This window comes from Plectropomus leopardus, chromosome 16 (genome assembly GCF_026936395.1).
Source record: "Plectropomus leopardus strain MGB_pleo_1.0 chromosome 16, ASM2693639v1, whole genome shotgun sequence".
Classification (NCBI taxonomy): Eukaryota; Metazoa; Chordata; class Actinopteri; order Perciformes; family Serranidae; genus Plectropomus; species Plectropomus leopardus.
Genome location: NC_142191.1, coordinates 21,986,110 through 22,003,264, shown reverse-complemented (window position 1 = coordinate 22,003,264; position 17,155 = coordinate 21,986,110). Strand labels below are relative to the sequence as shown.

General features: G+C 37.4%; 2 protein-coding genes across 8 annotated transcripts in view; both read right to left on the bottom strand.

The window, feature by feature from the left end:
- LOC121955620 (dihydropyrimidinase-related protein 5-like) overlaps positions 1-4,939 on the bottom strand; it is a 31,889-nt gene extending 26,950 nt beyond the window's left edge. Inside the window, exon 1 of the mRNA XM_042503652.2 lies at positions 4,784-4,939. The gene's annotated coding sequence lies outside the window, so the exon portion shown is untranslated. The remainder of the gene's footprint in view (positions 1-4,783) is intronic.
- Positions 4,940-9,258: 4,319 nt separating this feature from the next.
- LOC121955594 (DNA (cytosine-5)-methyltransferase 3A-like) overlaps positions 9,259-17,155 on the bottom strand; it is a 67,037-nt gene continuing 59,140 nt past the window's right edge. For 5 of the 7 annotated variants that reach the window (XM_042503620.2, XM_042503626.2, XM_042503622.2 and 2 more), the window contains 2 exons: positions 16,605-16,723; positions 9,259-16,128 (listed from right to left, as the gene is read on the bottom strand). In XM_042503620.2, the coding sequence (XP_042359554.2) occupies positions 15,987-16,128; positions 16,605-16,723 (261 nt within the window). In that variant the 3' untranslated portion in view covers positions 9,259-15,986. The remainder of the gene's footprint in view (positions 16,129-16,604; positions 16,724-17,155) is intronic. The other 2 variants (XM_042503623.2, XM_088089460.1) reach the window with 1 other exon arrangement.

Genomic DNA, 17,155 nt, shown 5'->3' with positions numbered 1-17,155 from the left:
AAAAGGTCTATAGAAGGATCTGAAAAAGTGCTAAATCCAGTGAGATAGTGGCCAAATTAGCAATACTCAGCACCCCTGCTGTAAAGGAAAGAGGTGCACTTGATTTATAACCAAAGACAAAACGAAAGCATAATGAATGAGACACAATAATCATTTTATTTTGATTATCTTCTTTTCATAATCGTTGGAATTGTTATTGAAAATAAAAGCCAATTATTCGCCGAGCCCCAGCTTGTTCCCAGTTATTGTTTTGTTCCTTACAATCAAAGTACTCCCTCAAATTAAAACATTTTGTCTATTTAAGGGAAACCACCCACCATTTAAGGACAATCAAGCATTTTGTACATAGATACATAACACATTATAACAGGATTGTTGTGAAAATGTTAACTGTATCACTATTAGTCTATGCATATCAGAAAATTTGTAATATTAACTATAAAATAAGACACCAAAGTACATCAGTATGTGATTCCTTAAGTCTTCGTATTGACATAGTTTTCAACTAGCTGATATAACTACAACAGCATAAAAGAATTCTATAAATTTAGTTATGACTTTTGGTTTTGGTGTGCTGCTCCAAGATTTTCAGTGTCCCTCATCTGGTCACCCCTCAGAAACTATCATAATAGAAAAATGCATTACCAGCATGTTTAAATCTTATCAGCAGAGGCAGAGATTCAGTCAGAAACAGAACAAAAGGCAGGAAAAAGACTTTTAAAAAACATGAAGTCAAAATCTATTTTCAGAAAAAGGCCCGCATATCTATAAACAGTTTAGATGTGACATATTAGCTGCTGACACCCTCAGATGTCTGTTTCTGAGCATGTGCCGGCTACATGTGTGGCATGGAAATGTGTGTGTGTGTGTGTTGATGCATGTTGTAAGTGAGAAGAAAGGAGTAGACAGCTGCTGACTCCTGCTCGATCTGGAGAGTAATCGCCATGGGAAGGGACAGCATTAGGTTTGTGTGTGTGTGTTTGTGTGTTAGAGTTAATATATGTGTGTGTGTGTGTGTTTGATTATGTGTGAGGTGAGCTCATATGTGTGTGAGTAGTAGAGCTATTTTAAAAGTCAGAAATGCGTGCACACACACACACGCACGCACACACACACACAGACACACACACACGCACACACACACACACAGAGGATGAGGTTTAGAGAGTTGTGGGTGCTACTGGAGGTCCATGGATGAATAAGCCATTAGTGAATCACACAGATAAACAGACAATAACAACAGCGGTCGCTTAACTAACTAGGCCATCACTCAGAGGATTAGGGGCGTCTCTCTCTCTAAACACACTCTTATCACGCTATCATTTTAGAAATTTGTGAAAGACAGGAAAACAGGTCTCATCTTTTCATTAATCCATCTTTTTCACTTATCACTCTTCACTCGCCTCTGTCTCAGGCAAACTGTCAAAGTTATTAAAGAACTATTTTTGTTGCGGCAGTATTTGTTTTGTCTGACCTTTGACCTTTCCTAGTCCACAATGTTGTACTTTTACTCAACTAAATTTCTTTGACACTTGCAGTTATTAGTCATATTTTACATAAAAAACACATGTAATATGTTGATATGATGCAGTACTATATTAGTATCTACCCCAAAGTATGGCAATTACTCTGTCGTATTAGCTGCTTGGTCTGTCGGAAAAAAAGTGATAAATGTTAACCAGAGTTTCCAAAAGCCCAATGTGACATCCCCAAATTAGTTGTTTTGTCCAAAACCTACAAATACTTTGTTTACCGTCATAAAATAGTAAAAAAAAAAAAAAAAAGAAAATATTTACATTTATGAAGCTGGTATCAGATAATATTTTTTTCCTGATTTTTTAAAAATTACTCAAACTGATAAACAATTTCTCAAATAAGAAATTAGTTGGTGATTGATCTAACAGTTTGTAACAAATTGATTATTCATTACAGCTCTACCCCATCATATACAAAGTATCTAATATTGGCTCCACATTGACAAACTACAACATTGAAACAGAATAAATAAAACTGCATGTAATCGTATGACAACAGTAGCTGGGGCATGTTTAAAAATGATACTTTTTACCCGGAAAGTTTTACAGGAGATAAACGTTTCTTTGCTGTTTCAAAACCAAATCCAGCTACAAATGTATACACATTAAAATATACATAAATGAAAATGAAGGGAAACTTTGCCGATATTAAACCAGCTTTGTGTCATCACAATGTGTGCAGATGAGCAGCATTTGACTTCCCCTGTTGCTCCTCTCCCATCCACCGACAGCACACACTGCAATGGCGCCAGCTGCTTGAAAATCACGAAAGTTTCCCTTTATTTTCACTGTCGTCTGTCTGAAACGCCAGTGATGTGGTGCTTCACTTTTATACTGTGATCTGTACGTTAGGATTGAGCTTCTAACTATCTTTATCTTTTTAAGCTGTTTTTACTGCTGAGAGAATCTGACATCCTGGATACATCCTCCACACACCTCGCAGACCCTTCAGTCTGCTCCTCTCTGATCATGCTTTTTCATTCAATCAAAACTTTGACTTTATTTTCTTTAGGGAGAGCAGTTAGTGACAGTGTGGGCTCCACGCTTACTCTGAAAGCTTGACAGATCATCACAAAGAGGCAGAGCTTAGTGAAGTGTCACTTACCTAACAATTAGTCAACATACATAATACATACATGGACAATAACAGATTGTTGAACGCCTCCTGCAGACGGTAAGATTTTAGCAATCTTGTAAGTTTAGTGCAGCTACACTGTGTGACATGGATCTAATAAACTTGGGTACAACATAACGCCTACTGAATCACAGGCTGATGTACGTCCATTGATGTCAATACACAAGAACAAAATGTCAGCGCGCGTGATCCATCTACGCCGCTGTAGTGGTGAGAGGAAATTAAAAAAAAACATGAATCGCGCCCTCTCTAGTGGCATTTATATGCGTTGAAAAAAGTCTGAAGGAAGAGAAGGAGGAGGAGGAAAATGTGGACACGGTTGTGGCAAGGGCATCCACAAACATTTAGCAGAGTCGTGCTGATCAGTGCATCATTTCATGCTGCATTTCTATTGGTTGGTTAGTAGATGTGGGTCGTAACCAGGGTTGGAAATTAGCACCAACCACTAGCAAAATGCTAGTAAAATATGCAGGTGGCTTCTAGATTTGCTTTACTCACCAGCCAAAAAACAATGGTAATCTATTGAGTGTCTGGTAGATTTTGTAATCCACCAGCCACAGTGGCAGGTGCCGCTACCAAAGATATCGCCACACTTCTTTCATGATGGTCATCTTTCGTCTGAGACAGGCTAAAAACAGTGTATACTTAATTCATAAGCCAAATGTCCTGACCCCTTATGATGTGCAATATTTTTGGAGAATTCCCAGCTTACACTGGGCCAGAGGTGGGGTCCAGGGTCAGCCCCACCTCTATCACAGAGCTAACACATATAAATATACAAATAGACAAGTGAGGGTGGATTACAGTAACACAGTCTTGATTAATTTGGTCTGTGGAGGAAAACTCAAGCAGCCAAAGTGAAACTCAGCCACTAATACATGGGAAAAACATGCAGAACTCCACCCTCTTGCTCACTGCATCTACACGCTGCCCATTTAACCAATAACTAAATAAGATATTTTTTTATTGCATACTCTCAAATGTGAGAATTTGTTTTTTTTGTGTTTCAAATTGTTGCAAATATATGATGTGCAGCCATCCTTATTTTAACATTTACAGAATAAAAGATAATGCAGTGCAACTAATAAAAAAAAAAGTCATTCTGTTTTAACAAAACAGATGCAATCCTAAAGGAATAAACTATGTGTAGGAAAACAGATTACGTCATGTGATTAGGATGCTGTGTAATTTATTCAATTCACTGTGAGGCACTCAGGACCCCCGGAGCCCCCTAAAGCACCCTCCAGGATCCTTAAAGCAAATGATGTGAAGGCCTCAATACCTCCTGATCCCCAAAACCAGAGCAGGTCTGCCTGCCCAAAACCCTCTACACAAAGGAGGACATCAAATCACCTGTTCAGTTCACATCATGTTCTCAACCACACACGCACGCAAACACACACACACACACACACACACACACACACACACACACACACCAGCAGTCTCGTTTGTATGCATGACGCCTCCAAACCCTCCTCTTCATCATCATCACCACCACTGTGACTCAATGTATTTGGTAGAACAGAGAAAAAACCTATAAGCGATATCAGACTTACATAACGGCTAACAAACACACACACACACACACACTACACACAGCCTTACTGCACTGATGGCACGCCATATACAAGCACGCGCGCGCGCGCACACACACACACAAACACACACACACACACACACACACACACAATTTCGTCGCTGAAAAGCATACGAAGCTAGCTCGTAACATAGGACCAGTCTAAATTATTTTTTCCGAATTTAACGTTCTGTAAAATTCATACAATGCCATTTGAAATAACATTTAGTAAAGAAAATGCCTGCATTAATTAACTGCTATTCAAATGTACAGGGAAGGAGAAACATAGCATTTACTGAAAATGTGTAAATAAGAAGCAGATATTTAGCTAATGTCAATGAAGAGGTTGGATAATTAACGGTCATTAACGTTAGTACCCTGCGGTTATCAACGTCAGACGACATAAAATCACAATTTTAATGTTCTAAAAAATAATATTAAGGATTAATTCCTTTCATTCTTGTCAATCGCTGCTCGGTTTTACAAAATAAGCCGTGACATCTTAATTTATCTGCCTATTTTTTGGCTTCTTACCCTTTTTCTTCCAGATTGCCAGATCCTCCTCTGCAGGAGCCTCTCTCCGTTGCCCAGCACTAGCCGAGTGCGCGAGGAGGAGGACAGCTGGCACAGCGCGAGCCGCAGATGCTTCAATCAGTCCGGCAGCAGCCAATCAGGAGCCGCGTTGACCAGCGCAACAGAGGAACCGACCAATGGGAGACGAGATGTGCGTCTGCTGGGGCTCAGTGGACAGGGGCGTGTCTCCTGCCTCCAGAGGCATGTGGCCTTCAAATGCTGTCGAAAATACTGCGGTTAGTGTTTATATATAAAATATGAAATGCAAATTGTGAATGTTTTCAGCCCTTAAATGTCCTCATCAAGAGAAAAATAGCGATGGAATTATTCTTTTCTTTGCATATCTTTATGTCCTTGGGGCTATAATAACAGGATTTTTTTTTCTCTACTAAATGGTTGAGATGGCTAGTCATGGTAATGGTAAAACAGAGAGGAAAAAATTATAAATCTTTAACTGTTATAATGCTTGAAATATGTTAATATACCATATATTAATTTGTGAACATGGAATTAGTAGTAGTAATTAGTAGTAATTAGTAGTATATCCACACATTTTTACTGTAACAGTGCTTTTGAAAACATCTCAGAAATGATGAAAAAATCATACAGGCATAATCTCCCTCACCAAATATATAATGGATAACATTAAATATGTGTAAAAACAAAACAAAACAAAAAAAAACAGCAAATCTTAATCCCTTTTTTATTTAAAAAAAACCAAAAACTGCTAAAACCGAAAAATGGCCAGCTCAACTGTTTGGTAAAACATGGTTTTAGACAGTAAAAAAATATATACTTCAATAATAAACGACAACAACAATAAAAGATCAGGAGTTCATTTATATCTTACCAAATAGTCAATTGCAGCTATTCACATTTGTACCCTACTGTTAGCCAGTTTTTATATTTTGAACCTTAATGTGAGCTAGTTCTTATTTTTTGCACCTTACTGTTATCTATCTTTTATTTAGTTTTGTATTTGCCACATATTGTATTTTAAATTTCCTATACATTGTTTTTCTACTTGCTATTTAAGTACTTGTATTTTGCATATGTTTTATTTCCACTCCTCTTAACTTTGTTTTTGCAACTGCTGCACAGCAATTTCCCTCGAGATAAAGTTCTGTCTTATCTTATGTAACCATTGTAAATAACTGCTTTATCTACAGAGATACAATGCATTATTGTGATAAATGCTATGAGATTGAACGTTGGAAATAGTAGTTTATAAAAGCAGTACATTTCATTAATATACATTAATTTAGAACAGCAGCTAATGGACCTTATTTATGGGGGAATTTTTTTGTCGACAATAAATATACTTTTTTTTTACACAAGTAAGGCTCTAACAAGTCACGCTATAATTTCAATAAGAAGAGCATCACTTGACTCATTATTTCTAAATATAGGCCTATACACTATATTCATTAATATTTGAAACATTAATTTACATAATCTAAGGTATCATGTATATAATGTGTATAGCTTTCTAATTTGATGCAATGCTTCTAATCATATCCTTTTCTATATTTTATTTAATTTAATTTAATAATTACTTAGCATTTTTTTCAGAGTGTATTAATAAAAACTCATTTTATATTAAATTAAATTATTTTGTTAAAACCAGCAATACATAGATACTGTCTGATATAATTTTTGACTATCTGTACTGTTGCCATATCCCCCTCAGAAAACAATGATAAACACCAAGAGTACATTTATATCAGTTTGATAGGGTTTACACTGACATATTCTTTAAGCCGCATGGAATAAATGAATAAATTAAATTCTGTCATTCAGCTTTAAATCAGGTGGCTAAAATGAGATGTCATGAATGTATCCTCTATTTACCCTGCATAAAATAGCAGAAAATGTTAAATTTCCACCATTATGTCATTTGCAAAGATAATACTGCATCACAAAATAAACTCTGTACCGGCTGACTAATTTTTAAAAATGAAACACTGCATGACAACAACAAAAATCCTCTGAAGTCACAGCACTCAGTATGGTGTCATTTCTGACCTGGAGCACATGAACGCTGCACGTCCACTCACAGGAGCTTATAAGGAGCACTCGAAGGCAGCAATATGGGGCTGAAGGACCACAGCATGGAGGCCGGGCCCTCCTTCTTGGCAGCATGGCTGGATGGCTCTGTGGTGAGAGTTAGGGAGGTGAGAGTAGTGATGACAGAAGATTGTTACGGGTGTGAACTGATGAATAATTTACTACCTGTCTGTCTTTTCCTGTGTGCATTTCTGGAGCGACATTAGAGCAGCATCATAACTCTTTTAAAGTCTTCATTAGCAAACTGTCATCTCAGAGGGAACATGCAATAGTCAATGAGCAGTGCATAATGTGACTTTCCTAGATACTGTCTATGGTAGTTAAATCACATTTTTTTAAAGACCAATTTTGCAAAATTACTGTAATACATGACTATTTATAGCATGACATAATCCATCATAAGGCTGGTGGGGCCCCATATGACCTATGGGCACACAATTGTAGTCTTAAGTAAAATATATTGTTTGTACTTGTGCTTGCAGTGCACTCACATGGTTGTTTTGGAGTCTGTTTTGTGTTTCTTTTGCAACTCCAGATTTTCCTGCCAACAGTATAAATCAACAAAACTCCACAAACAGGTGAAAGTTAAACACCTTTTTTTAATGAAACACTCCTATCATCCATAAATGCTGCCCCTATCATCAATGACGCATTTTTGGTAAAAGAGGAATGTTGCATAAAGTGTTAATATACAATATATTATAACAATAATTTAACTCTTTCATGCATGAACTATGACTACCTCAGTCAATATCTGTGGTTTTATTCTTCTTTGGGCATGAAAATAAATAAATAATATATATTTATAAAATTTATTTTGTACATGTTTGAAGGATTTTTTCATATATCCACTCTGGTGGAGAGCATGCATTACAGTTTTCAACTTAAGAAATATAAATCAATGAAAAAATAGATACATTATGTGAAACTATAAAATGATTTGTTTAATGCTGTTTAACTAGCGTGTTTACATATTTTTAACATATCTCCTAGAAATATAACAAAATAAGGTCAAAAATGATTTGTTTTACAAAAACTGCCAGTTAAACTTCGAAACACATTCATCAATAGATTTAAAGCTGAAGAGGTCACTGCAGATGAAGTATTTTCATGTTCAACAAAGTTAAAGCAGAAATATACTGTAGTTGAATTGCACTTTAGTGGACAGATGAGAAATTGCAACTTCCTCACAACGTAAAACCAAGAACTGAACATTTTAACAACTGTATTATACCTCGGGTGTTATCGGATGTTGCCAAATTGTATTTATCTTCAATTGTCTCCTGTTACAGAAGGACTGGCAAGATATTTCCAAGCGGCACCTTATTTGCAGGCCCACTCCGTCTGCCATCTTGGTTTTAAGATGTTTGTGATGCACTAACAGCACCTGTCCAGTGTGCAGCATGATGCACGCATGTCCTCTGTAGAGGCTTACAGAGCATCATGCATATGCGAGAAAATGGGATTTAAGTAGCTTTCCACTGTAGTGACCACAATAAGTGAGAGTTCACAATACTTAAGCTTTTGCTCCCATTTTTTTTTTACAAATTTAAGTTATCTAAGACTTTTTTTATGCACACATACGAATTATTTCTCTCAAGTTTTGATTAAATTTTTTAACATTGGTGTTAGTGAGCACTTCTTTTTATTCGTGTTAAAGGGATAACTGTTTATTTATTTGGTTACTTAATATTTATTTATTTTCCCAAGGTTATCTTTCTTTTTTTTCTGTAAATAATAATGAAAATTTGAAAAAGTCTGATTCAAATGTCATTACGGTCAGTAGCAGGGTAGAAGGGACATTCATTTTTTCACAGATAACGTATCTCATGTAGGTCTTCTTTTTTGTGACAGTTACAGCAAATATGACATTATGAAGTAAAATATGAAGTTATTTCAATAAAAGCTGCCCACTGTAGCCTTAAACTTGTGAAAAATAGGAGCCAAAACAAAAGTGTTTAAAATTGTGTTCATTGTAGTTCAATGCATTCTTTTTCTTTCCAACCCCTGGAAACACTGGGCTGTAGCTTATTTAAAAAAAGACAAACGTGCATCTTAACCTTAAAGTCCACAGAGGTAAACTGCCATTAGTGGGGTAATGATTTTGACTTCTAAATTAAATTGTGTTATCACAATTATTAAAAATAGTTTGGCGCAGTGGACCAGCTCCTGCTGTTGTCAAATCACTCTCACATAGTGTCGAACTGTCACTCATGAGAAAATGCTGCGTGTTATTGTGGGAGTTGATGCCAGAAAACTTAGTCAAAGGAAGCTGACATCAAAGACAGTTAAATCAGCTGTTGAAAAAACCCTTAAATATTAACCCTAGAGAGACATAAATGTAGATAACACTGAGCCTTTTGACTAAATCACAAGAAACAGTCCTTTTTTATTCACCGTTCATTTCTTACATTGTTCAAGTACAAAGTTAAAATGCCTTTTAATTAGTTCATATTCATACAAGAGTAAAATAATAATAGTGCCTTTTCATTACTACGACAAACTTAAATACAGTCATTGTAAAGACAAACTTGATTTATACTCCTAACAATATATTTTTCTTATTTTCAGATAAAATTTTAGCACCTTTTTGAAACACCACCAGGTCCGCCTTTTTTTCCCCTAAAAGCTCATCTTTCCTTTAGTCCATGAGATGAGTGTCTGGATGCGCCACAGCATTGTATTTGTCGGTGTTGTGTATGTATCTGTGTGTGTATGTGTGTGTGTTAATAACAGTGTTGTGTGTGTTGTTGATGTGTTTGTGTTTGTATCAGTGTTGAAAACAGCGCATCACTCAGCCTAACAGCTGTTGATAGGCGAACAGAAACATCATCACCGTGTCACCCATCCTTTAAAAATATCGACTCCATTCCTCTCGCCTCGGTCCGACTGCACTCTCAAACAGGCAGATGTTGAAATTACACAAAATGATCTGAAGGTCTGCTTCTAAGCTGGTGGTTTTCCAACTTTTTTTGGCGCGTGAGCCTTTCTAAAAAAAAGCGGCAGCCTGTTGTAACAGCTCGTCACAGGTTGATAAACTACAAACAGCTGATTTTAACCCTCTCAGACTTCTTATTTCAGGAAACTTCTTGCGATGTGTGACGATGATTAATGTATTCTTTCATATATTTAAGAAACAATTCAAAGACGAGGAAGCATTCATTTCTTCATCTTAAACATTTCACAAGCAGAGGTCAAATTTCTAAAATAGCCAATACAGACGTTCAAACTTGTTGAAGCTCTTTTTCTCATTTGGTTAAAATTGCATTGCGTTTAAAGTCCTACAGAGTAGGTGAGGAAGTATATTATATCGATATCATGATATGTGACTAGATATTGTCCCAGATTTTGGATGTTGTAATATCGTTAAGATTGGTCTTCTCCTGGTTTTAAAGGCTGCATTACAGTAAAGGAATGTAATTTTCCGAACTCGCCAAACTGTTCTAGCAGCTCTATTATTTACCCACTTATTCATTATATAAGCATTAATAATGATTATTTATCAGAATTCAGATTATGTGAAAGCACTAATAGTCAACCCTACAATATCGATATTGAGGTATTTGGTCAAAAATATTGTGATAATTGATTTCCTCCATATCAGCCAGCCCTACTAATGAGTATATTTTTAAGTCTTTGTTTTATTATCTTAATTTGTGTTTATGTCATAACACAGCGGTTCCTAAACTTTTTGGCTTGTGCACTCTTAAAATTCATTCATCATCCTAATCATCTCAGGTCACTGTATTGTAGATGCAGCTTTAAAGGTCCGGTATGAAGGATTTAGTGGCATCTAGTGGTGAGGTTGCAGATTGCGTGCAGGAGAACTACAATAGCTGACATGAAAACGTGAATGGTCCTATCTGGAGCCTTTGTTTGATTTGTCTATTCTGGGCTACTGTAGAACAACACGGTGGGCTCCGTGGGGAGGACCTACTCTGTATGTAGATATAAGTGACTCAATTTAAGGTAACAGAAACACAATGATCCTTAGTTTCAGGTGATTATGCACTAATGAAAACATGGTCATGAAGATTATTTACCATTTCTGCCAGTAGATGCCCCTATATCCTACATACTGAACCTTTAACAACAAAAAGGACAACAATTATCTGGTTTTCTGACTCTTCGGTGATCGTAAATTCAATATATTTGGGTTTATGACTCCTGGTTGGACAAAAAATTACGTTACTATTTTACTTGGAGGAATTTTAGATCGATATTTTTCACTTTTTGATTCTTTTTTTTTGGACTGAACGATTAACCAAGAAAATGTGTAGATTAATCAGTAAAGAAAATAATCGTTACCTGCAGACTTATAGATCAAACTGTCCAATATTTCAGGCAAAATAAGAAAATGTTAATTTTGTAAATCAGACTTAGATTTTGCTGTAATGTGGGGAAATTCTTATCCACTTTCCCGTGAATGAGAAAGCTCTAACCGAGATCATATTAGGTATGATATTTGGGTATTGATTAATGATACTGATAGTTTGGCCTCCATTCCAACACTACATTCAGTGTTATTTCAACTCGCTCTTGTTTGAGAGGAGTGTCCTTTAGCTCGTCAGTTTAACAATTTCTTTCGGCATCCTTGGGTACAATAGAACAAGTCACTATACTAACTGTAATATATGCTTTCTCGAGCCTCTCTCTCTCTCCCCTCTAGGCTGAGACTGAACTGAACTGAGCACCAACCTGGAACAGTACACACACACACACAATAACAGATTATTATTGTAATTATTATTACCATGATTATTATTATCATTACTCCCTAATCTAACATGGAATCGGAGATTACACTGACTGACTGACATGCAGCACCTGGGGGTCGGGGAGTAGGGGAGTAGGGGAGGGGATTTGGGAGCACCAAGCGACGCAGGGTGGGTGATGTCACACCCTGCGGCGCCATGGGAAGCCTGATGGCAACAGGCGGCCGGCAAAAACACAGTGTGTATGCATGTGTGTGTATTGATGTTTTGTAGCGAAAGGAGTTCAGAGAAAGCATGAAAGTCTGCACTGTTTTTCCAGCAAGTGTGTGTGTTTGTGTGTGTGTTTGAGTAACCTGCGAGAGCACTGTAAAAAAGAGTTAAAGAGTTTAAAAAGCACCTGAAGGTTGGTTGTATAAATGAAGCGTAAACATGATGGACAAAAACTTTTGAACCTGCTGGTTTATTGTTGGTTTTTGTAGCTGTTTGTGCATGTGCATGTGTGTGTGTGTGTGTGTGTGTGCATGTGCATTTTTGTGTGTCAGCATAGACTGTATGTGTCCAGTTGTTGGCTGGTTTCTGAGGAAGGTCAGAGGACTGGAAGGCTTCCTGGAAAAAGATGGTCGTCTGAGGACCAAAAGCACCAGACTGAAAGAGATGTTTTCTCAAAAGACAGCCCTGTGTAAATAAAACATCATGACGCCTTCTTTACTTTTTCCTGTTCAGATTCACAGAGCGGCCGAGTCTATCCCAACATGCATCGGGCACAAAGGCAGAAGAAACACCCAGAAGCAGGTAGTACAGTTGTATCTGTGTGATATATTATCAGTTATTTATACAGGGCTATCTGTTTCAGTCATAGGAAGTAGAAAACCAGCATAGTTTCTACAGAGTAAAGGTCTGCATCTGGTTTCACTGGATGTCGCTGCAACTACTGGACGACATTTTGGATCCCTATGAAACAAAGTAGGAGTGTAACTGCAACAGTTGGTGGACTTCTCACTGTTAAAGCAGAGAAAAAGAGCAACACTGGCTGAGAAGACTAGAGACGCCGTATAATAACTACAACTGACTTCCTTTTACTTTAAAGGCTCAGTTAAGTGTTATAAAAATGTTTTTTTTCATATTTGCTGTAACTGTCACTATATCCTGACAGCAGTACATGAGACAGATAATTTATGAAAAAAGAAAAAAAAACAGGTTCATCCTGGCGTGTGCACGAGTGGTGATCGGCACTGTGTTAGATACTCTTCCTGGCTCTGATTGGTTGTTTTCGTTCAGGTGCACTGGATTCTTGATAATGGCATTAGGAGCACTGGTAGGAGCCAGAATATTTGTCTCATGTACTACTGTCAAGATATAGGGCAAGATAAAGCAATTATAACATAAAGTTATTGTTTTTTTAAGTTACCTACTGTAGCTTTAAATGCAGCTGTGAGTGAGAGACAGGACTCTCCAAAAAATCTTTAGTGTAATGTTTCTCAGAGGTCACGCTGCTATGGAGGCAGAAATAATCTGACTGGACGAATTAAAACTTGGAAAAAGCCGAAGATTGATCTTTTTCAGAGCAAACTTTTAAAGAAGAGGAAACACACACTTTGACTAAGTATAAGTCTACTTGTTTTCAGAAACCCAGAAATTTGTGTGAGAAAATTTGGGCAGTTAAGAGTTTTTTGAGGGACAAAAGGGAAATAAAATGAAAAAAAAAAAAAAAAAACATTTCAGTGCTGAGTTATATTAAACTGAGATTTTGAGTTGAATGAGAGAATTATTCGTACATCAAGTGCAGAGAATTTACGATATCCAATCCTTTGTATGGCTAGCAAAGTAAAAACTACATGGTGGTGGCGGCAGGTTTTCGAGATCTTAGAAGTCCACATTTGCTTACTGCCTTACTTGGAAAGCTGCAGAGATGTCGCACAACATGACACATAAAATAAAAGCCACTCTCATGATGGGTAAAAACAAACCAGGCTACACAGAAAGATAACCTTATATCATAATTTCACAGTATAACTGTTTTTCTGGACTGTTTTCTCAGGATTCTATGACTTCTCTCCAGTTCATCAACATGATAAAATAGTGTCCGTTTTCACTGCCAACATAATAAAATGAAGTCAGAGGTTTGGTACAGTATTATGATATCTACCCTCCACGTCTGTTTACTGAGACTAACTTTGTGCAGACATTAACTGTAACATTCAACATCAGCTTTGAGTAACTCCTGTCTACAGCCTCTGCCACTATTACTTAAGTGACATACAGTACTATCCCAATTTTGGACGATTAATAACATCAGTCATTCAACCGACAGTTAGCAGTAACTAAAGTAATACAACAACACTTTTACAAATGTTACTGAGTGAGGATTGCATGCCGGCAAACATTAAAGGTGAGGGAATAAACCCATTCTTAAAATGCTACAAGTGTTCAAAATATCACAGCATATTCACCAAAGCATTAACGAACCTTAACTTACATCACTGCCTAAAATATTGCAAAAACCACCAAGAAATAATATATTTTTAAAAAGCACACAAGCACGAGTTGGTACTAAGTAGGTATTAGTAAAAAAGCTGACTTTATGAAGTCTTTTATCCATTTTTTGTAATCCAGTGACTGTTGACGCAAAGGATTGTTTCACCCCAACATGATCGCGTGTCCTTGTTGTGCACTCTCTGTACACCGTGTCTCTGTCCACTGGAGGGCGCTCCAAACACTCACACAGTTACAAGTCATTACATTATGATATTGGCTCTGATCTTACTTAACTGAAGTGCCATATTGTCCAAAACTGCTTCTATTCAGTGATGCATCCCCTTTAGATTTCTTATTTCACCAAAAGCTTGCACTTTTTATTGGCCGGACAGCAGCATGAATAAAAATGTTTGCACTTCGTTGGCAGCCTCCTCCTTCTCTCCCCCTGACTCACTGGCTGCAGTCTTTACTGGATATAACATATATGGAGATGTCAGTGGCAAAAATAAATAATGCCAAACAATCAACCATATGTGCCTGGAGTACTTCATATTTTTATTAGTTTTCTTTTTAAAATGTATTCATTTTTATTATTATTATATTAATTTTCTCATTTTTAATTCCTTTGTCTTTATTCCATCATAAATTCATGATTTTCTTCTCCAGTTTGATGTATTAGAGCATACTGTAATTTTATTTGGGGTGCTGCAAGGGGTGGGAGGTAAACTGTTTTGAATTTGTGTGGCACCCCCCCCCCCCAAATTTAGTTTTTAATTTCTGTATCCTATATTGCGGGAATCACTGACACCACTTTCAAAAAACAGGTTGTCCTCAGGGGAAGTTGAGGATTTTTGGTGTTATTTTTCCACAAACCTGCTTTCGTTAATTAATTATTTGAACCTCCAGAGCATCTTTTCCAATAAGACAACAAATGACAATCAGATTTAGTTATAGTCACATTAGAAAAAGCGTCATAGAAATCTGTCTGATGATGGTTGCTTCGTTTTTCCTTATGAACACCCCTTTGTTCGCTCTTACTAATTTTGACAGATAAACACACGTAAAAAAACAAAAAATCCCCTCTCTTGCCATGTGTTGCCTCCACCTGCTGGTAAGCATTTGGTTAAACTTTGTCAGGGACACGAAACTGTAGCGACTGAAACAACCAGAGACTGTTTAGTCTTCAAAAGCACCAAAAACTGTAAAAGTGTTGTATTAAAGTGGCACCATTATCACGGCCTGACCAGCACCACGAGCATTAACTGGTGTGTATGTGTGTGTGTGTGTATAGTGTGTGCATATATATATGTGTGTGTGTGTGTGTGTGTGTGTGTGTGTGTATAGTATGTGCATATATATATGTTTGTGTGTGTGTGTGTGTGTGTTCATTGCACTGTCACTACACATGAATACAGTTAAGTGTTATGGTTCAGAGGGATTCACTGGTGTGTTGATGCGCTCAGAGAGATGTCTGAGACAGTAAGTTGGGACATCTTTGTGAGTTTTGCGCCCCCTGGAGGTTTGAGCTCCAGCTGCTGTGACACAGTAAAGCCAGAAGACACCAGTTTCAAGGTCGGACAGGAAGTCTGTGTGTGAACATATACAGTACAGAAACCCTGCACCTGTATGTGTTTGTGTGTAAATCAGCAAGGTAGCACCAGGGGACTAAGTTCAGCCAGTGGTCTACATGGGATCTAAGGAAGCAGTCCTTTACAGCTCTGAGTGTGTGTGTGTGTGTGTGTGTGTGTGTGTGTGTGTGTGTGTAAGTAAATGTGTGTATGTCCGGTCATCTGTGTCATCCTGCGTCAGCCAACCTTCACGTACTAGCTGTATACTGTGTGTCTGTCATTACATACTGTTTGTGTATGTATATTTGTGTGTGTGTGAGAGAGAGAGTTGGTGCGTGACTAGTTGCAGGCAAAATACTCCTTGAGCGGGGCGAAGAGGTGCCTGATGACGGGGACACTCCAGGACCGTCCCAGTAGCCTTTGCCTGGCCAGACGACTCATGTTGGACACATCAGTATAGTGGACGGGGAAACCAAAGACCCTGGAAACACACACCATTTTTTTAGTTTACATTAGATTTTAAAGAAAAAGTAAGTTATTTAATTGATAGTTGATCGACAGAATGTTAACTGCTCATAAAAATAGATGAATTGTTTATTTTTCAAGCAATAATGCCAAATGCCAAGGTTTTTCTCCGTCTTATTGTTTTGAACTGTTGGTCAGAAAAAAACAAGCAAGTTGAAGACATAGTTTTAGGAAATTGTGATGTATATTTGTCCCTGTTTACACAAATGTAATCCAACAAAACTTCAAAAAAGAATCTAGAAATGTACTCAGACTCTTGTATTCATCAGGTTTTTTCTATGAACTTGTGAACATGCTCAAGTAAAATTAGAGGTTCTTAAACACAATAGACAGAGCAGAGTAACACAGACAGACACACACACACACACACACACACACACACACACACACACACACACACACACACACACACACAAACACACAACACTGTACCTTTCCATCTCGGTGCACCAGAGGATGTCCTCCTTGTTGTCCATGTAAACGGGGAAATGCTCGTCTTTCCCCTGCTTCACAGAGTTGGAGCGTGTCGTTATCGTACGCAACTTCTCAAACTGGAATTAGCATCCAGAACCAAACACACACAGACGAGAGACAGAGACACACACACAAAAACCATTTTAAGCCTACAGCTGTCCTCCTTATGTATGGCAGCTTTCAGTGATACACTGTATAAATTAGTAGTTGACAGATAATTATTTGCTAAAGAGCGGATAATGGCTGATAATTCTACTTGCTGGATGCAAAAATGCAAGACAGAAGCAGCAAGAACATGCAGTAAAAATGGACATCAACGGGTACATTTTTGCAGAGTTAGACCACAAAAGGAAATATAAAGTATAATACTGTACATCTTTACTCAAAGGAGAAATATATATATACTGCACAAATTTCCTATTTTTAATTTTCCATTTATCCCAGACTTTAACTTGTCGATGCTGCTTATGCTGCGGCTCATAAACGGGACTGTCGACCCATTTCCAAAC